The 21,218-nt window shown below is 42.1% G+C and overlaps 1 protein-coding gene across 2 annotated transcripts in view; it reads left to right on the top strand.

Annotated features, from left to right (window-relative positions):
- RWDD4 (RWD domain containing 4) overlaps positions 1-21,218 on the top strand; it is a 441,468-nt gene that overhangs the window by 329,262 nt on the left and 90,988 nt on the right. For both annotated transcript variants that reach the window (XM_044062554.1, XM_044062555.1), the window contains 2 exons: positions 19,638-19,687; positions 19,817-19,819. In XM_044062554.1, the coding sequence (XP_043918489.1) occupies positions 19,638-19,687; positions 19,817-19,819 (53 nt within the window). The remainder of the gene's footprint in view (positions 1-19,637; positions 19,688-19,816; positions 19,820-21,218) is intronic.

Genomic DNA, 21,218 nt, shown 5'->3' with positions numbered 1-21,218 from the left:
GCTAATGATTGGTAGTTGATTTTTACGTGCCGAGTTTCCAGCCCTGACGCACAACCTTCAACAAAGGTACGCCCATTCACGCATGTCTCCACGCAGAAGACGCTCTCGCTGAGAATCGAACCGGAAAGCGTCTTACTGTGAGGCGACAATACTACTGCAGCACCACCATTACTGAATATTTATTTCTGCAAACTGAGCCTGTATTTTTTTGAAAGTTTGAATGTCTAATTCTGCTGGGATTTCATTATTGGCTTCAAAAGGACCATCCTTCATGGAATTTATTAATTATCTGTAGCAACATAACTTTATTTTTATATAATGTGCAAGTTTGAGTTTGGTAGTTTTCTTTTATAAACAATACTAGCTTGCATTTGCTGTGTACCTGGAAGTGGAGGTATCTGTTTCATTAATTCATTTGCTACCCAGATAAGTAAGCAGGTCCTAAGACCATTTTCTGCTAACAACTGAAAGTGGCTGTATGGCACATGCAGTTTGTATTTAACTGAAATATGAGAGAACATTAAAGACACAATAGCATATTAAACAGTGTACAGATATAGTAACATGAAATTGGATGTGTATGTATTTGCAACTTAAGGTGTGATTAATGTATGAAATTCTCAGGTTTATATTAAAAGACAGAAATGACATAAGCTCGAGTCTATGTACATCGACACATAAAGGTCGATGTACATAAACAGCGAAACACGAAACCCACAAAATTTGAAATGCCGAACGAGTTCAGTCATCAGAATGCGCTACACAGGTAAGTAAAAAATTACACTAAATAATTACTTTAACATGCTTGCCCCCTGCACCCCCCATGTGAGGGGCTTTGCCCTTCACACCCCCTACCTAAATATACCAACGCCACAGTCGCACTACAGTGGGGAAAAGGATATATTTCCTTATCCCCACCATCGTGCTGCTGACCAGAAAACACGTTCGGCGTTCCAAATTTCACATTTTTTCATGTTTTGCTGTTTACGTACATCGACCTTTATGTGTCGATGTACATCGACTCGAGCATTTGTCATGTCGGGCTTTTAATATAGACCAGAAATTCTCAGTAATATGTCAAGTGTGGACCTTTTCAAATATTGTAACATTTTTCTAGACAATAAAAGGCAAACAAGGCCATCATCACTAAATGTTCTAGAAGCAGCAACGCTGCATCCAAAGAATTAGACCAACTTCCCTATCCTATGAAACTGGCTACATGCAATCAAACTGATTGTAAACACCTCAAATCCAATATAATGCTGTTTTGGCATTCCCCAGTACATTAACTTAAAATTGATTGGGCTCAGACCATCAGCTTCCTATTACAAGGTTTAGAGTTAAAGAAAGTAAGAAAAGTGTACAGGCCAGTGAGAGATGAGTACTAATATTTTTACACTTTGTCGAATGACCTAGTCATGAGATGGTATTCATATGGACTGGGGGGGATTTGGCCTGTGCACTAGCAGCACTTCCACTACTCTTTTTGGTAAATACTATGGAATATTTTGCATCCAACTCAGGTAGCTGGTACCTCGATTTAACATCTCATCTAAAGTACAGCATACTCAAGAGAGCAGTACCCCCCCCCCCCACACCATGCAGTACTGAGGAGTTAGTATTCTAAATTATCCCTCTTCCTGGTGTAGGAATGGAACCCACATACCATGTGTGCTTCCAGTACCAAATGTGTACGTGTGCAACCTGATGAGCTACTGAGACTGATTCTAAATGAATATGTATTGGGGGAGGGAAGGATTTAACAGCTTAGATCTGGTGAACAGAGTGTTGTCCAGCAGGTGGCAACAAATGTATTACAAACAGAAAAAAAGATTAAGAAGATAAAAAGGCTGTCTGCTGGGGCTTTGAAAGTGACAGAAAAAAGAGGAGAACTAAAGGCAATGGAGACAGGAAAATGTTAAACTGAATGTAGAGTTTTAGAGGATAACAAGAGGAGATAAGGAGGCATGTTTAAATAAGCAATGGAAATATCTGGAAGAAGACAGTGAAATGGGAAAGACCGAAGATGTGTTCAAGATTAGTGATTTAAGGAAAACGTCCAGGTTAAAAAAATAGGTATGAAGAAAGACAAAGGTGGGAGTGACCTAACAGAAACAGAAAATATTAAGAAAATTTGGCAGGAATATGCAGAAGAACAAAACAAGAACACCACCAACATCACTGAAGTTTATGATGATGCGTCTTCTGATCATGAGCCAGACATCCTAGAATGTGAAGTTAAGTGGGCCTTGGATAGCCATGCTAATAAAAAGGCTGCATGAAGTGATGGAATTCCAGTTGTATTTAAAATCCCGCACAGTGATGCTGGTACAGTGCTGCATGGCATTTGCCAGCAAATTTGGAAAACTGGGACAGTAGCCATTGGATTAGAAAAAGGTCCATTTATATTCCAATCCCCCTAAAAGGGCAATACTAAATAATATTCAAATTATTAAACAGGTGCACTTATTTCACATGTTAGCAAGGTAATGCTCAAGATCCTGCAAGCTTGTCTCTAGCAATGTATGAATCAAGAATTGCCAGGTATGCAAGCTTGTTTTAGAAATGGTAGAGAAACAAGACCATCCACTGGATAATGGAAAATGCAAGGGATTTCCAGAAAAAAGTTCTTTTCTTATGCTTTGTTGACTACCTTAAAGATTATGACTGTGTTGACTGCAGCAAAACTGTGGCAAGTTCGTAATGAAATGGGGATACCAGGTCAAATTATTTGTCTTCTGAAGAATCTTTGTAGAGCAAGAAGCAACATTTAAAAATTAATATAGAACAACTGACTAGTTCAGGATTGGAAGATGAATAGGACAAGTCTGTATTTTCTCACCCTATTTATTCAGTTTCTTCATTGAATACATTGTGAAAACGTTTGCAGTATGAAAGCGTAATGGTGTATGCAAACCAAAATTGTACCATGTTTTTTTTTTTCTTTTATTTGGAATGTGGTACATGTATTACCTTTTGTTGGCATTGGTTACTCGGGTTGCTTGGCAGCAGGTATTTTTTCTCATTTGTCAAGTCCACCAGAAAGAAACTGAGAAGTATAAAACACACTGGCCATTTATAGCGATGCTTACACTGGAAGTGGTGCCACCTGTTGACGAGAGGTAAAATTACTTGAACTCAGACAAAGGACTCTACAGTAGAATCTGTATTTGGAAACTGAGTTATTCAGTTACTGAAAAGGATGCTATCCCTCAAACATTGTGCGTTATTGTTGGTGCTTCACTTAACTTCTGGTATGCTATTCTTTTAGGTTAAAAAATGTATATTTAAGTGACCCCTTGACTCTCTGCTGATACTGTAGGCTGAGGTGGAGTTAAAAGCTTGTGGCTTTTTTGCCTTTTTGGCATAATTCTTGTTACTAGACATGAGTTGCATTTCTTGGAGTTGAAACCATCACACATTAAAAAAAATATGTGTCTGTCTGTGTAGCAGACATTCAGATTTTTATCCCCTTGCTCACAAGTTTTTAGCTGAAGTTTCAGTTCTGTTGGCTCTTAAAACACTGTGATTGGATAGGCTTGACCCCAGCTATTGGCAAAGTTTATAATTTCATGGTTTCATTGATACCATTTAGCCATGTGTTTACCATGTTATTGGCAATGGCCTTCCTAACTGAAGCAGAAACATCTGTGTTCACTTTCATGCATTTTGACATATATGCTGGACTAGGAAAGCATGCATAGTCCCTGAACCGCCATGTTTTTTCTGCCGTTTGTATAGTTGGGCCCTCGTCCTGATATTCAGCTTGAAAATTTTGAGTTTGAAGCCATCAGAAGTGTTATAAATGATGAACCATGACCCACACCAGCATTGTCTGTGGGAGACAAATTAGTAAAGCAGTGCCATACAAGTACCAGTGTATTTCAACACAGATAGACAGGGATTCAAGTGGAAGAATCCTTAGACTGACCTTAATTCCTGCAGGGTGGCAGCAGCTAAAATTACCCAGTGCAAAGACAGTTGGGAAGCTGCATTGCATGCTGTCCGGCTAGTGATGGAGGATCATGAAAAATGAAAGCATACAAAGTAGGTAAGCTCAATTCACTTTACTACTCTCTCCTTTTCCTCTTTGTATTCTCTATTACTCGTCTCTTTCCCTACTCCTTACTAAGATCCTATTCTAAGAATTTCCCTCTTCCTTCTTGCTACTCTCCTTCTATGAAAAAAAAAAAAGATTCAAACCTGAAAATAAGGGATGTGGTATTTTATCTGTATTTTTATCTTACCTAAACTTTAATGCATCTGTTACTGAAGTTAAATGCCTTGTAAATGTAATTTGTTTTTAAATTGGTCTGTTCTTTTGGAGCTTTTCTCCCCGGGCCTCTACTGAAAATGGACATATATCCAGCTAGACTAGCCCGGTCAACAAATGTTAAATAAATAAATAAAAATAAGTCCATTACAGAGGCTACTTTGAAGGCCCTGTGTGTCACCAGCCTCCCTTCAGCTAGAAAGAAGTCAAGTTTGCACTTCAGCTACTTTGGGGCTGGCGTGATGTGTAAGCCAGTTGAGTAGGCAGTACTTGCCAGCAAACAGACTGCACTTTGGAAGTGGTACCTTTCAGTCTCTTGATGGGTGCTTCGTGGTTGCACTCTGGATTGAGGAATCTTCTCCTAGGCCTGTCTTTGAATTAAACCAGGGCTCAGTGGCACAGAGAGTAGAGGGTTCACCAGGACCTCCAACCATGGAACCTGCAGGTCAGGCATTCAGCGTTAGGCTGTTGTGTGACATATGTTGGGAGCCTGGGGATGGGGCATAGCCTGTTGCCATCACAAGAACCCATATTGGTCTGTCCTGTGCCAGTGCTGCCTTCTGTAGGTGTGTCCCTGAGCAGTGGTGCCCCATTACCTAATCTCCAGTGATCACATGTGCAGCATATTCTTGCAATGACTCAGAATAGGCCTGCCTGTCTCAAAGATGAGATTACACAGGTCTGTGTCTTTATCATGGTATGAGACTGTTGCTATTCTCATCCAGGCAGATAAGGTGCAACTGTTCTGTTAAGAGTTTGTCAGTTGAATGCATGTAACAACCTCTGAGTAGATTAATAAGTGATGGAATGCTGGTGGCAAATCCATTTGCATAGAAATGCAAGGAGCATACCCCTCACCATTCACCTAGCTCAGAAAAATCAAAGCTTTTATTTGTCATATTTCAGTAGAGATCTCTGACGATCAGTGTTGCAATAAAATGTACTGTATCCCAGTAAAACAAGGCCACCCATCTCCTGCGGCTCCACCCTTTCAAAGAAGACACATGGGTCATGAAATTCTCTATGAATTGGCCGGTGAGAGCCCCCTTACCTTACTTACCACCTAAGACATTCCAAGATAAGTACATTTGGAAGGAAGAGGCATTGATTTCCTTCATCAAACCTATGGAGTCTGTGCTAAGGATTCTATTTATGTAGCCCAGACCATCTCAGTACTTCTCCCTTTGCTGTCAAGAAGGTGGATTCATTCTACAAGTCCAAAGCTGATTGGTGTTAGATTCCCTGTGAGCATATTGTAGAGGACTGTTGTGTAAGCTTTGTGGTCCAGCAAAGTTTGAGACCACAATGCCTAACCATCTTACTGCCTGCTAGTCCTATGACACCAAGAAGATGTTTACCTCTGCCACATTAGCAGTAAAAGTCTCTTAGCTACTTGTCTCCTCTGTCAAAGTTCCAGTCTTCCATAGTGGATCAAGCCTGTCCTCTTTTTTTTTTTTTTTATTTTGAATGTATGGTTAAGACCTTTGTCATAACCCCTAGGTTGGACTTTAATGTGGTCTGCTGTGATTGAACATTTGTAGGGACATTAACCAGCGCCAGTAGCAGCAGCAGATAGCCCAGAGGGGAGAAAAAAATTAGACATTTTACATGAACTTAATTGTTAAAGTTCACAACCCTTGCACCTAAACATGCACACAATTTACTAACTCCAACATTACACATACTTACTCCAACATTACACATTCTTGGGAGAAAAGGACAAATAATTTCCACTGCTGTGTTGTTTCCAAGTTAATATTAAAAGCAGTCTTTCATTATTCAAGTTTTCAGGATCATGCATGTAACCGTTGACTATTTTATAATTAACTACATATAGTAAAATCTCTCTCTCTGTCCTGCTTGAAATTCCTGCAATAATTTCTGGTATGACTGAAGTCTCCAGTGAGCTTTACACTTACTATTGGACTTATTCAGCTAATTAGAATCTGTCACTCTGCTTGGTAAGCTATATTGTACCATCTCAGTTTGTTAATCTTGAGGCTGTTGTGTCCTATTCTTGGCACTTATTCATTTCTGAGTCTCTTTATTCTACAATTAAACTACGTGCATCAGGAAGCTTCTGTGCATCATGTTATTGTGAAGGACAGGACTGTGGCCTAGCACTGTCTAGTTAAGAAGATCCTCTGAGGTTCTAAGTCTGTGTTTCGTAAGAACTATTTTCCTCCATGGACTTGAATGTCATGAGTAGCAAGCCTCTTCATACCCCCCCCCCCTTTCAAGCCTACTGACTTGTCAGTTCTCAGATTTATCTTTTGGAAGACGCATTTCTTGCTGATCAATGCCCTTTGCTTGCAGGATCTTGGAGTTTCAGGCCTTTTTATTTTTAGGCAACCATACTTAGTCTTACAAGAAGGAGCAGGTACTCTTAGGACTAACCCATGTTTCCTCCTGAAAGTTGTCTTAGAATTATCCTTGAACCAGTGCATTCATTACTGTGTGTTTTTTCTAGGGATAAATCTGCACTGTCAGCTTAGTTTTTACCTGAATGGTGTACACAAGTTCAGGGAAATAGAACAGCTGTTTCCCCTTCAGAAAGTTTGTAGCTGGCAGTTTTACAAGAGTTTTTCTCATTGCTTTGTGTTTTGCCATCAGACAGGCAGACGCACTTTGGAGATTGGTGCTGACAAAACCTATGCCACCTGGCTTGTAGCTGTTTTCCAGTGTTTGTTTGAAAAAGTTCCCCATTGTTGCAGTTTTTCCACCACCACTTGGACATTAGTTCACAACTGAAGAAGTTGGCGACGAAAACGTTGTGTTGAATACGTTATTTTGGAGTGTTTTCTCTGTTTCTTCCACAGCCTTTCAGTTTGTTTGGTGGTGTTCCTATCGAGGTGGTTGGACCAATAAAGCATTTTTAATTTTCCGGGACCAGGATTTATTTGTACTTGGGACAGTAGTTGTTTTTTGTTTATTAGTTCACAATCAGTTATCTTGACCGTCACACTGTGGTATGTTGCATGCCTTGGTTCCAAAAAATGTTTTTGTATTGCATGGCAGGGCATTTTTACCCGTAGCCCAGTTACATTTTATAGTGTAACTTCATAATTGTGATTATTTGAAGTACACAAATGCTGTAAATATTGCTGCATTTGATTTCACTTTTTGTGCTTCCAGTTTCATGTTAATCACACATTTATCACCTTTGTCACATTGTGTAACAGATTCTACTGAAGAAACATTAATAGGTATGTTTACACTTTCACCAAACACTACTGCTCATTCATGATTACAGATATTAGACATCATTTTGCACCTTAGTGTTATAGGATTCAGTCTTCTGGCCTTGGCATATTGATTTTACTACATTTGGCCTACTGACATTTCATTTTAGTCCTTTAGCTCTGACCATGTATTTTTCTTTCCTTTTTTTGTTGCTGCTTGAGATTCTACCTAATTCCTATTTACTGTGGAGGAATCCTGGTATCGGATGCAACTGGTAATGTAGTCACTATAATAGTTTATCTGTGAAGGTGTGTTCCTCATGGTTCCACTTCATATCATCGAATTTCAAATCATCGAGACCAAATCGTCGAAAACTCATATCATCAAATCTCAAATCATTGAAAACTATGAAGCAGCTACAAATAACGTTCCACAAAGTGTTTACTACATTTATGCAGGGGGGCAAGCCCCCCCTGCACCCCCCCATGTGGGGGGCTCCACCCCCCGTAAATAAATATACCAACTCCAAGGTCACACTAGAGTGGGGGAAAAAGGTAATTTCCTAACCCCACTGTAGTGCGACCTTGGAGTTGGTATATTTAATTACAGGGGGTGTGGGGGGTGCAGGGGGGCTTGCCCCCCTGCATAAACATAGTAAACAGTGTCTGGGATGTTATTTTTAGCTGCTTTATAGTTTTCAATGATCTGAGATTCGATGATATGAGTTTTCGATGAAATGAGTTTTCGACGATTTGGTCTCGATGATTTGTAATTCGATGAAATGATAATTCGATGATATGAAGTGGAACCGTTCCTCATTGGGTACTTATTAATTCTTCTCATCCCTGGAGTGTGGATGACCCCTTTATCTATTAGTTACAGTATTAGCTCTCTGTAAAATGGGAAAGCGTATATTTATATATCCTTGTGTGATACAGCTGTCCTCTGATTCCCATTGCACAAATTGTGCTTGGTCAGTTAATGGAACCAACTGGTGAGTACAGGGACTAGCCATGCTTTCCTCATGTGTTGAGTCATTATGAGGTATTTGCTGACAGAGGGTGTGCATGGCCCCAAGCAATGAGCTAAATAGAAACAAAATAAAATACCCAAGCTTAGAACTGCTGTAGAATACATCCCAGTGGTCTGCCCACTGATTAGGACTTTCCCCACAGATACTATAAGATGAGATTACGTATCTGTTCCTGCATGTCTGGGCTACATTTCTAACAAGTCCTACTCAAGAGGGAAACTATAAAATCAGTCCTGCAACTCCCATTTGGTTCTTTTTGCTTTTAAACTGATCAGCTCATCCAGCTTTTTTCTTTTTTGTTATACATTTGTTAAGCAGGTAAACCCACTGGGATAACCCATGAGTACTGTTTTGATTAAGTAACTTTGCTTAGAGTCACTGTCAGTCACCCAGTAGGGAAATGCAGGCGGAAGGAATCAAACCTTCTACCCTGGGCAAAAGGAAGTAGTTAACTAACAGTTCAGAGCCATAATCCTCTGTATTAATTGCCACACATCTCAAGTATGTCATATTGTTTTGTCGGTGTATATTATATAATGCCTTTTAAATACTGGTCAGTTTGTTTTAAGAAATAATCTCGCAATTACCCCTTGAAAAATATCCATTGAATCAGTAGACTCCACTCAGCTGGCAAGGTGATATGAAACAACGTGATGGATGTTCTTCGTGTTTCACTGTTGCAGTCATCACATTTGGGTTATCTGCTTAGAGTAGCCCTCAGTCGGCCTGATTATCAAAGTCTTGGGTCCTGCGTTGGTTGCTGTCTCATCTTCCATGATGTCCGGTATTCAGGGTTATAAAGCATGGAGCCGATGCCATTACATCAGTCTTTCTTGCCGTGCGGTGCCCGAAGCAGAAGCAGTTCCCAAGTGCCGGTCAACTGACTCCTGAAATTTTCATTTTCGAGTTTCAGATCCGAAGTCTTCAGCTAAGCTAAGTATCCCGATCCTTTTTCTAGTTCTAAACTGATGTCAGTAAAAGTTAACAATTGTATTTCTTGTGGAAAGCAAATGCCTCATAAAGATTTTCATTTGTACTGCATTCCTTGCTTAGGCCCCGACCAATGACATACCTCGCTGTCGGTTTTGTGCCTTATTCAATCCTCGTACTATTCATCTGTTCATTTACGCATCCAAATATTTTGGTACTCTGTTCAATTATCCAGAAATGGCTTCAGTAAGCCACCCGACTACAAACATTCTGAAAAAACACAAAGATAAAGACAGAGACAGACCGCATAGGTCCAAAGCTGCCGACGACGCTTCTCCTAAGCTAGTCGCCAGTTCGCCGGTACTCAGTGAGGCGCTTTCGCAGCCCCTGATACCCTCTACTTTAGATTCACAGGCCTCTACTAAGACCCATTCGCAGCCCGGTATGCCGCGAGATGCTTCTTCGACTTTGGAACCTGAGGATGTCTCTACGTTGGATGGGTCCAGAGCCGCTGTGCTGGCACCGACTTCTGAGGGTGTATTCAGGCCTACTGACTTGCATATTAAACTGACGCCATCTTCTTCTTCAAGGCCTAAAACTCTATCTATGCTTAGAAAACCGACACCCAGACCTCATGGTCAGGCCCCTATGTCTAAAAAAACAAATGATAAGAATGGCTGAAGACCTTATTACTCTAATCAGGGGAAGCCACCCTTCCCCCTCTAAGAGACCTAGGACTGAGTTTCCTTCTGATTCTTCTGATCAGGATTCTGAAATTTCTGTTTTCTCTGATGACCAGGATTTGCCCTTATCTACCTATGAGGATTCTGATGCAGAAGACTCCATTCCCTCTGCTTCCCCTCCTGAGGATTCCTCTTTTGGTGAAACCTTGCATACTCTTAGGGAGCATTTCCGCTGAGAAAGCCAGGATTACTCTGACTCCAAAAAGGGGCTTAGGGAATTCTTTAGCTATCGCTCCTGTACTGGACATTGTAGATGATGCCTTCTTGGAATCCAGCCTGGCCCCTGACACCTTATCCTGCTCCCAGAAAACCTGATTGGTATTACAGGGTACCTGACTCTCACAAGTTCCTCTTTAAAAATCCTACTGCGGATCCTGAGACCATTTTACTGGGGCCCAAGGCTATTAAGGCTACTACTGCCAAAAATCTCACCCCCTCTGATAGAGATTCCAGGGCGCTGGATAGATGGGGTAAGAAGATATACAATTCTGCGACTTTGGCCATTAGGACTTTAAACTGCCAGTTTCATATGTTAAAGTATCAGCAGACTATTATTGGATTGCTTAAACAGAAAATGATGATGATTCCTGACTGGGCTGCAAATAAAGAATTACAGGATTTAATGCATTTTGCTGAGCAAGTTGGAAAACATACTTTGCAATGTGGTTTTGATTAATTAGAGGCATCTTGTAGAGCCGCTGTCAATGGGTCTGTACTTAGAAAGCATGCTTGGCGTAAGGAGCAATCTTTGCCAGATCATGTTGAAGCTAAATTACTGGATGCTCTCTTAAACCAAGACTGCCCGTTTGGCAAAAAAGCAGAAGTAGTTAAAATGATGGAGGAAAAAACTAAATCTATGCAAACTGTTAAAGATTTCCTGCAAGTACAACCTCCCAGATTTAGTAGGCATTAGCCCACTAAGAATTGGTCCTTTCCTGCATCTTCCAGTCCTTCTCAGTCCAAACCCAGAACCAGCAGAACACCCAGGCTTCAGTCCCAAGGTACTCACAGGCCTAAGCAGTGGGGGGCTCCCACTTCCAAAGCAGGGAGTAGTAAGACTCCCCCCTATGGTAAACTGTCTAAATGACGTAACTTTAAACTTTCCAAGCCCTGCTCAACTGACTCTTTCCTTTAGGGGGAAAGATTGCCCTGCCTGCAAAAAATTGGGAACATATTACCCAGGACAAATGGGTTTTAAATATAGTATCCCCAAGGATACAGATTCCACTTCCACTCCTTACCAACCCCGAACAGCTGTCCAGACCTACCCCCAAATCCGTGGGCAGAGGCTCAAAAGCAAGTTCTCTCTCTCTTAAGCATCAGGGCTATTCACCCTGTTCCAGAAGAAGAATGGGGGCAAGGTTTCTACTCCAGATTTTTCCTGGTACCCAGAAAAGACCATTCCTGGCGTCCTATCCTGGACCTGTCTACCCTAAACACATTTTTTGTAATTCCAAAATTCAAGATGCTAGCTCTTCATCAGCTGCTTCCCATGCTAGGCAAAGATGCCTGGTTGGCAACACTGGATTTAAAGGAAGCCTACCTGCACATCCCAATAAGGGAATCTTTCAGAAGATACCTACGCTTCAGAGCAGGCTACATGCACTATCAGTTCTCTGCACTGCCCTTTGGCTTGTCTACTGCGCCCAGGGTATTCACAAAGTGCCTAGCTCCAGTCATTGCATTTTGCAGGCAAATAAATATTCAGTTATACCCATACCTGGACGATTGTCTAATTCAGGCAGAAAGCCTGGACATACTATTAACTCATCTGGCATTTGTAAAGAAATTGCTAACTTCTCTGGGGTACACCATAAATGAAAAGAAATCACATATTGTACCCCTGGGAGCAAGCTTGAATACAACTTCCCAGATGGCCTACCTCACGCCAGAGAAAAATGTTCATTTGACAGCCTACTTCAAACTACTGCAAGCCCTGGGGTTCATGGCCTCCTGCATTCTACTAATTCCATATGCAAGACTGCATATGAGGAAACTACAATGGTATCTAAAAGCCTATGGTGTCAACATTCTCAGGATCTAGAATCAATAATTCCTATCATACCTTGTCTACAGATAGAGCTCCTTTGGTGGGCAGAGGCTTGCCACCAAAACAAGGGACTACTATTCCCTCTACACCCTGCCACCCAAGCCCTAACAGACACATCAGACTATGCATGGGGGGGGGCTCACTTGGCAGGGCAGTGCATTCAGGGCAAATGGAACCCAAGTCAAATGCACCTGCATATCAGTCAAAAAGAAATGTTAGCTGTACAGGATGCTCTGTCAGCCTTCAAGGACCACATTCTTCCAGGACAATTATTGGTAAAGATGGACAACACCACTGTTATGAGGTACATAAACAAGCAGGGGGGAACCTACTCATACCCTCTCTGCAGACTAGCCATGGCTCTGGGAACACATCCTTGAGCTAACAAGTGCATCTACAGGTTCAATTCCTGCCAGGAAAGCTAAATACGCTGGCAGACGACCTATGCAGAAATCTCTGACCCACACGAGTGGAAACTGAAACAAAGATATTCAACATGTGGAGAAACAAATGGGGGAGCCCAGAGATAGAACTGTTTGCCTCGCCCCAGCACTACCAATTGGACAAATTCTGCACAAGGACTCCCCACAAACCAGCTTGGAAAGTGGATGCCCTGTCCTTCACCAGTTTGTCTTTCCTCCTCTGCCTCTCCTCTCCAAGGTACTACTAAAGATCAAATAGAACAAACCAAGGACAATACTGATTGCACCAGACTGGCCACGCCAACACTGGTACCCCTTCTTGCACAGTATGTCACTACTGGCACCATGGTACCTGCCTCAGACCCCTGCTCTGCTGTCTCAGCAAGAGGGCCAGATTCTGCATCAACAGCTTCAAACCCTGAACCTGGCAGCCTGGCTAATTACCTGATCTTTCCAATACCATAGGTTCATAGGTTCATGCTAGGCTATCTGGCCTAGGGCATTTATAAGCCTAGCCAGAGTGTGTTTGGCTTTCACCACCCATTTTAAATTAATTTTGCTATGCCCTTTTTCGAGGTTAGTATACTGTGCCTCTGTCTAAGAGTGAAACAGAAGTGATACCCGGGGTAAACCTACGATCTCCCATCCACTCATCAAGATTCCTCTTGAAGAGAGTCAATGAGGGACTCTGCCTAACCTGGACTGGGATTTTATTCCAGAGTGAAGGAAGCTTCTGGGTTATGAATCTGTCCCTCCAGCATGCCCTATTTATTTCACTGCTGAGGGTCAAGTCTCTCGAGCGCGTAGCTCGATGGGATTTGGATTTTCTGAGGTGCAGCATGTCCATTAATTCTGGGTTGGACATGGCTTTATACGTCAGGCACAGATCGCCTCTGAGCAGGCGGTATGCCACTGAGTAGAGCTGGAGTTTCTTTAACCGGGCAGAATATGGCATCTATTTGAGCTCTTTGATCCTCTTGGTGAGGTACGTTTGGGGTCTTTCCAGTTGCTGCAGGTGTCTGGTAAGGTACATCCCAAAAGGGGCATTGTACTCAATTATGGGCCTGATGAGGGATGAGTAAAGAGGCACTATGACCTCCCCTGATCTAGATGTGAATCCCTTCATGATTAGGTGGGCTATATAAAATGTTTTTCTAACCACTTTGGCCACGTGGTTGTCAAATGAGAGATTGCTATCAACTTGGGTCCCCAGGTCCCTAATTACTTCTTCTGTACTTAATGGATTACCACCTATGTGGTAATTTGTGGGCACTTTGTTTTTGCCAAAGGGGATGACTATACACTTTTTGGTGTTTAGCTTGAGGCCATGGCTCTGGCACCAGTTGTCTGTTTCTATGAGGCCCTTTTGAAGGATGCTTGTGTCGGCTGGAGAGCCGATTATGGCGCCCATTTTGCAGTCATCTGTGAACTTGGTCAGCCACAGTCCTTCCGTGTTGGCCTGTACCTCAGAGAAATATATACCGAACAAGAGAGGTCCCAGGACTAAGCCTTGTGGGATGCCACTTGTAACTGGTTTGGAGTCCGACATGGCTCCAGCAATTCTAACCATGTGGGCGCTGTCCTTGAGCCAGTTTGCAACCCATCTAGTGACACAGGGGTTTATATTTAAGCTGGTGAGCTTATCTATAATGCCCGAGTGGGGTATTGTATCGAAGACTTTTGCGAGGTCCAGGTAGGCTGTGTGGACCATCTTCCCCTTGTCAGTGGCCTTGGTGACTGTTTCAAAGAAATCAACCAGGTTTAAGAGGCAGGATCTGCCCTTAACAAAGCTGAACTCGGTAGGATCCAGTGTCTGTAGGTCCCCAATATCTTTATTTATGAGGTCCATGATGATCCTTTCCATAGCTTTGCAGACCAAGCTAGTCAGGCTTATGGGGCGATAGTTTCCAGGATCCGTTGAGGCACCACCTTTGTGGAGAGGGACCACTGTTGCTGTACGCCACTCTTTGGGTACATATCCTGTAGTAAGGCTGAGATTGAACAGTAGTTTTATGTTTGGGTTTAGCTCTTCTTGGAGTTCATGTAGGGACAGCCGGGACACTGTCTGGTCCCATTGATGCTGTGTTTTTGCTTTGGAGAGGGCGGCTCTTACCTGAGCATCTGAGATGTCAGGGGGGGCAGCACTCTGCTGGGATAGATATTTGCCCTTTTGGTGGGGGGGGGGGTTGCGCTGAACCTGTCAGTTAGGATGTTGGCAATGTCTGTGGGTTCGGTGTATTTTTTGTCATTTTGGACTAATTCTGAGCATATCTGGGAATTCCCACCCAGGTTCCTAACATAACTAAAGGAAGCCTTGTGATTATCCTTAGTGTCCTGTGCAATTTTTCTTTCGAAGCTGGCCTTAGATGATTTTATGAGTGCCTGTAGTTTTTTGCTAATACTGATCAGAGATGCCTTCCCTTTTTAGGATTTTGCTCTATCATGTAGTAGCTTCCTCCTTCTATTGTATAGTTTGTTTATGGCTAGGGTCCACCAGACAGGACATCTGCCTTTGGAGGATTGGGTCTTGGTTTTATTTGGGATTGCATGATCCATGCATTCCTGAAGGTGTTCATAGAATGTGTTTATAAAGGATTCTGCGGTCTGGGCCGTATTTTCCACTGGCCCGGGGGCTTTGAAGGATTCCACCTCGGTTTTGAGGAGTGTGAAATTTGCTTTAGAGAAGTTTTTCACTGTGGTTTTCTGGGCAGGGGGTGGGGTCGGGATGTGAATATCCAGTGAGATTAGTTTATGGTCTGATCTTACCAGTGAGGGATACACTTCTGGTCTGGAGCATAGGGTCCCCATGTTGGTGATGATCAGGTCCAGTATGTTTTCCCCTCTTGTGGGAGTGGTAACAAGTTGTTCCATAGCATTTGAGTTTATAAATTCTAGGAACCTTTGGGCTAGGTGTTGCAGTTAGAGTAATGCTCCCAGTCTATGTTTGGGTAGTTGAAGTCGCCAATATAATGGTGTTTGGAGAGACCTTCATATTTTCCAGTGTTCTCAGGAAGGCCGAGTGGGGTTCCTGGGTTTGGGAGGGTGGTCTGTAGCAGGCTATAAACTGGAAGGCAGTTTTACTCACTGTTAGTTGCACATGGATAGTCTCTGATGCTTCGTGCTGTGCCACCAACCTGGAGGTGTGGGTATCTTTGACGAACATTGATACTTCCCTCCTTTGTGGTTCAGTCCAAGTTTTGGGGCCGAAAAGCATGGTATGAGGTATAACCTGGTAGTGCTGGGGTGCTCTCGGGAGCCTTGAACCAGGTTTCTGTTACTGCACAGATATCGATGTTCTCCATGCTGAGGAGAGTTTAGAGTGCGTGCATCTTGAGGTTTAGACTTCTGGCATTGAGTAACATTACTCTTAGTTTCTTATCCCTTGCGATACCTATGGAGGGTGGGTTTGTCTTTTGAGCCTTGCCTAAAAAAGGCACTATGGGGGTAGCAAGAGCCTTTACAAATATCCGAAAGCCCAGGGGTGACAGGTGCAAGCCGTCCCTAGCGAAGCATCATGGCTTGTCGAGCATGTCATCCCAGGCTGACAGGCATTGGATCCCCTTTGAATGACACCAATACTAAAGCCAATTGTTGAAATTGATCAATTGTCTTCATATTGTGGCATCATTCTTGGTGAGGGTAAGATGCTACTCAAGGTCAGGGTCATACCAACCTGGGCTCCTCTGTCTCTTTTCATGTAGTCCAGGGTGGTACGTCTCAGGTCATTCACACCAGCATGGACAATGACTGAGTCATATTTGTACTTGCCTTGGAGTGACCTGAGTGCTTGTGTTATGTGGCGGATCCTAGCGGCTGACAGGCAGCTCACCGTGACATTCTCCTTATTCAGCCTGGTGAGCGGGACGTCAGTGTGCCTGACGAAAGAGTCACCTGTTACAAGTGTATCAGGTGTGTTGTTTAGCCTTAAGGGCTGTGACTGTTTGGCACACTGGCTTTGTGAGCTATGTGTTGCACGTGTTTTTTTTTGAGGTAGCGGTTGCTTGGGTGTCTGCTTTGGAGGTCTCTGCTGCTTAGGCAGATTTTTATTTAGAGCCTCCGAGTATGTTTTTGTGTGTTTGCTGTCGTGTTAGGTCTGTGTGAGACTGGAATTGTAGTGAGTGTTGTTTCCTTCTCCTCCTGACTGGTTACGCCAGTACTGAGTTGAGAGAGCTAAGCCTCCAGTTTGGCTATATGGTTGCATCTCTCACATGTGTTGGAATTTGTTGGGAGGAGGAGAGGGTTGTCTGTGTACATGAGGCAGTTGTAACATTGCCTCTAGATTCCCGGATTCACCAGCTGGACCGGAGAGGAGATTGACAACTGACCTTTGGACATGCTAGAATAGTATTGGGAATTCCTTTATAATTGAAAAAAAGGGCCAATGGGGAACAAGGTATTCAAGGGGAGTTTCTGAGGGTGTAGTGCTTTTAATTTTTTAGTGCTGACTTATATAATTGCTTTAGTGAGCAAGTGCCAGGTAACTTAAATGCAATGTGTTACAGGTAACTTAAATGCAAAAACAGCAAACAGTAACTTTCTTTCAAGTGAAACAAGGAAATAAGTACAGTAAGCAATGCAGATATCACTAGGGATCCACAGAAGCTGAAAAGCGTTTAGGTGGAATTAGCGTTTCAGGGAAATAACAAGCAAACAAACAACAAGCATACAAACAAAGCTAGATTCAGCAGGCCTGGATCTAGTCTATGCTACAGCAAACAAGGTGTACCAGTTTCAGTAAGAAGCAGTTCAAATATGCAGGGACTATAAGCCTTTAACCAGAAATTCCCAGCTCAGAAGGGCAGAGTCCAGCCTCTCCTTCCACAAGAGTGCAGACCACAAACCTTCTTAATGTAAAATAACTGGCCTGAAGCCCAAGTGCTTAAACCAGAGCTAATACACTTTTAGAATAACGGACACTGAGCCCTCAATCAGCAGTTCCCAACTTAGAAGGATGTAAGCTACCTGTCCTGCCACCACAGTGCAGGCCACAAACCTTCCTAATGTAAAACAACTGGTCTGAAGCCCAAGTGCTTAATCCAAAAGACTTAGAATGATAGCTACACTTTAATCAAGTTGCTACCAAGCAGTAATAAATACAATTGAATACTTTAAAGAATGCCTGGATTAGTGCTCAAGTTATACAAACAAAGCTAGATTCAGCAGGCCTGGATCTAGTCTATGCTAGAGGACTCAGTAAGCAAGTGAAGGATGTCATTCTGGAGGCAAGGAGGTCTAGTACTAGAAAATCCTATGCTGAAAAATGGAAAAGATTCTGTTCCTGGAGCCAAACTCAGGGGATGGTCACAGCCGTGCCCAATTTACCTCAGATTCTACAATACTTAACTGTGATGCTTTACAAGGGCCTTTCCTTTTCCTCTATCAAAATTCATGCCTTAGCCATTTCAGCTCATTACAATACAGAACCACCCCTCTTCTCTCATCCACTGTGGAAGCAATTCCTCCGAGGGGCCAAAAACTTAAGACCACCGAGGAGAGCCCCTACTCCAACCTGGGACCTTAATGTTGTATTGGAAAAGCTCACTCTATCTCCGTTCGAGCCAGCTGCAAATGCATAGTTGAAATTCCTTTCCTGGAAAACAGCCTTCCTTCTAGCCATCACTTCTGCAAGAAGGGTGTCTGAATTACAGGGCCTCATGGCTGTGGAGCCTTTCATCATCTTTCATGCGGACAGGGTGTCCCTCAGGACCAATCCCTCCTTCATGCCCAAGGTGGTATCCATTGTGGCCCTTAATGAGTCCATTCATTTGCCAAAATTATTTTCTAATCCACAGAATAAAGGGGAACGAATACTGCACTTCTTGTACGTGCACAGGCAACTTAGATTTTACTTGGATAGGACTAAACCTCAGGAAATCTGAATAGCTGCTGGTTGCATTTAATGCAGGGGCAGAGGGGAAGGCCATTTCTAAGCAAACCATTTCTAAGTGGATAAGCCATTGCATTACTTTCTGCTATAAGCACCATGGAAAACCTACCCCAAAGGAGATAAGACCACATTCAACCAGGGCTGCCTCTACCTCTGCAGGCTCAGAGGTGTCCCTACCAGGGACATCCTAGAAGCTGCTACCTGGAGTTCTGTACATACCTTCACCAAGCACTACCACTTGCCAATTTTTTCTAAATCCAGAGCTGGCTTTGCCACTGCAGTCTTGCAGGCCCTTATAGCTGGTCCTAATGCTATCTAATTACCTCCTTCCTTCCTTAGCTTTGGAAATCTACCCAAATGTGATGACTGCAACAGTGAAACACGAACATAGTACAGTTGTGTACACTTACTATAAATGTAGATGTTCAAGTGTATTCACTGTTGCAGTCCTGGTTACCCTCCTAAGACTTTGATAATCAGGCCAATTGAGGGCTACTGCAAGCAGATTACCCAAATGTGATGACTGTAACAGTGAATACACTCGAACATTTACATTTATGGTAAGTGTACACAACTGTACTTTGTTAATAATGCTAAAAATCTGTCAGACTAACTAGATGCTGCCTTGGTCATGCCGACTTGTATGTAGAAGGCTTCACTCGGTGTGTGTGTTATATGTAAATGGCCATGCTTACCCTTAATGCTTTTTTACCATAAGCAGGACATTTGCACTGCCTTTTACAGAAATAATTGATGCCCTGGTATGCTCACATACCCATGTTGTCTGTCTTTTGGGGAAAAAAGCAGCCTTGAGCATAGGGTACAGCTTGATTTTGTTCCAAGTAAGAATAACCTTCTGATGTCATGAGTAGCCCCAGGTTAATACTACTTGTAACTACTTCTTTTCAGCTCTAAGATTGTGGATATGTGTTTTTGCTGTTTTACCTTCCTGCAGAAGTTGCCTTAAAATGATTTACTTTTGGGGTGGGATTTAAATTCATATACTTTTGTTAACCAATTTATCATTAAAATAATTTGTTTATATACCGGAGAATGTGTTGAATGTCTGTGTATGTTGTACATTTACATTTGTATTTTTTTTTTTCTTTGTCCTAGATCACAGAGGAGAGCTTCCTAGAGGGTGGAACTGGGTAGATGTAATAAAGGTAAATTTTTAAATAAATATATTTTAGATTTTTTTTCTTTTCTTTTGTGGTAGTTAATGATATATTTCTTTTTTTTTTTTTTTACTCTTACCATGATTGGAAAATTGGTGGAAACCTGTACACATTTAGCATGTAAGTAAATTCTTTGATTCTTTTTTTGTTTAATCTTGACAGTGATATGACTCATGTTACCTGGTTTTAAATGCACAGACACACACTATTCTTTTGCCCTAAAGCTTCTACGTTTCCCTGCTTTGTAGATTATAAGCCACAACGTGCTATCTCTAGTGTTTATCATAACTTGCGTGATTTCACTACACAATACATCTTTTAACATATTGTTTTCCTTCTCATTTGATAACTCGCACCCATTTTAATGGCAGATTAGGAACACTGAGACTATTTCTCTACCAGTGTTTCAAGGTGCTTATTTCATTTAATTTTTTTTTCCAGTTTTCATGCAGGCATTATTTTTCTGCATCACCAACATGGATGTAGTAGTCATTTTTACAACATTTCTTGTTTCTATGCTATTCTAATGTATAGTGCATAACCCAATTTTGCAAAACGTCTTGTGTTTCTATGCTATTCTAATTTACAGTCTATAACCCAGCATTCACAAATATTTTATCATTGCTCTGACAATACTGACATAATTTTTGTTTGCTTTCTTTCCTATTATACTTTGCATTTCAAACTTCAATAATTTCTCAGTGTCTCGTATTCAGTTGAGCACCATTTTTTTATATTTTTGGTGTATGAATGTTCTTGCATTTTTCATTTAACAAATCTGGCAGTCTGTTTATCATTTACATGAAATTTTCGTCATGTTTGTATCATATAATTTATTATTGGTGTCACTAAGACATGTTTAGTATTCCATGTTTTAATTTTAGTAAATGTTTGCTGCATATTTTTCTGTTTCTTTTGTATTTCCTTTAATGTTCAGTATATTCTTGCACTGTTGCTGTCATATTCCAAGTACAGATACATTTCCTTTTATTCTTCTACACCTCAATGTTAGTATTATTTAGAATGCATTATAGCAAAGGAGCTTGCCTGCTTAATACGGTTTTTCAGGATTCAGTTCTACACTAGTGATTAGTGCATATTATCAGCAAAGACTTAGGAGACCTCCAGACACTTGTGCCATCCCAGTTTGGCTTTGTCAATGGAAGGCCATGCTTACTGAATCTGATGGACTTCTTTGAAAAGGTCACTATGGAAATGGATGAGGGGAAAATGGTGCATACTGCCTGCCTAGATTGGGCTACAGTATTTGATATAGTACTCCACTAGGGCATTGTCAACAAACTTACTGAACTAGATATAAATCCCTTTATAACACTCTAGATGGCTAGCTGACTCACTGATGGGACCCGGGAGGGGGGGGGGGTAGAATTGGTGAGTCCACCTCCACAAAGAGGCCAGTCACCAGTGGAGTCCCCCAAGTGTCTGTGCTAGGTCCACTCCCCTTTGGCATCCAAGCAGTAGATGCCAATGTCACAGGCATGTTCCCCAACGTTAAAAT

Source organism: Protopterus annectens, chromosome 2.part1, assembly GCF_019279795.1.
Source record: "Protopterus annectens isolate FY-2018-M chromosome 2.part1, PAN1.0, whole genome shotgun sequence".
In the NCBI taxonomy this organism is placed as follows: domain Eukaryota; kingdom Metazoa; phylum Chordata; order Ceratodontiformes; family Protopteridae; genus Protopterus; species Protopterus annectens.
This window is presented reverse-complemented; position numbering and strand designations above follow the sequence as displayed.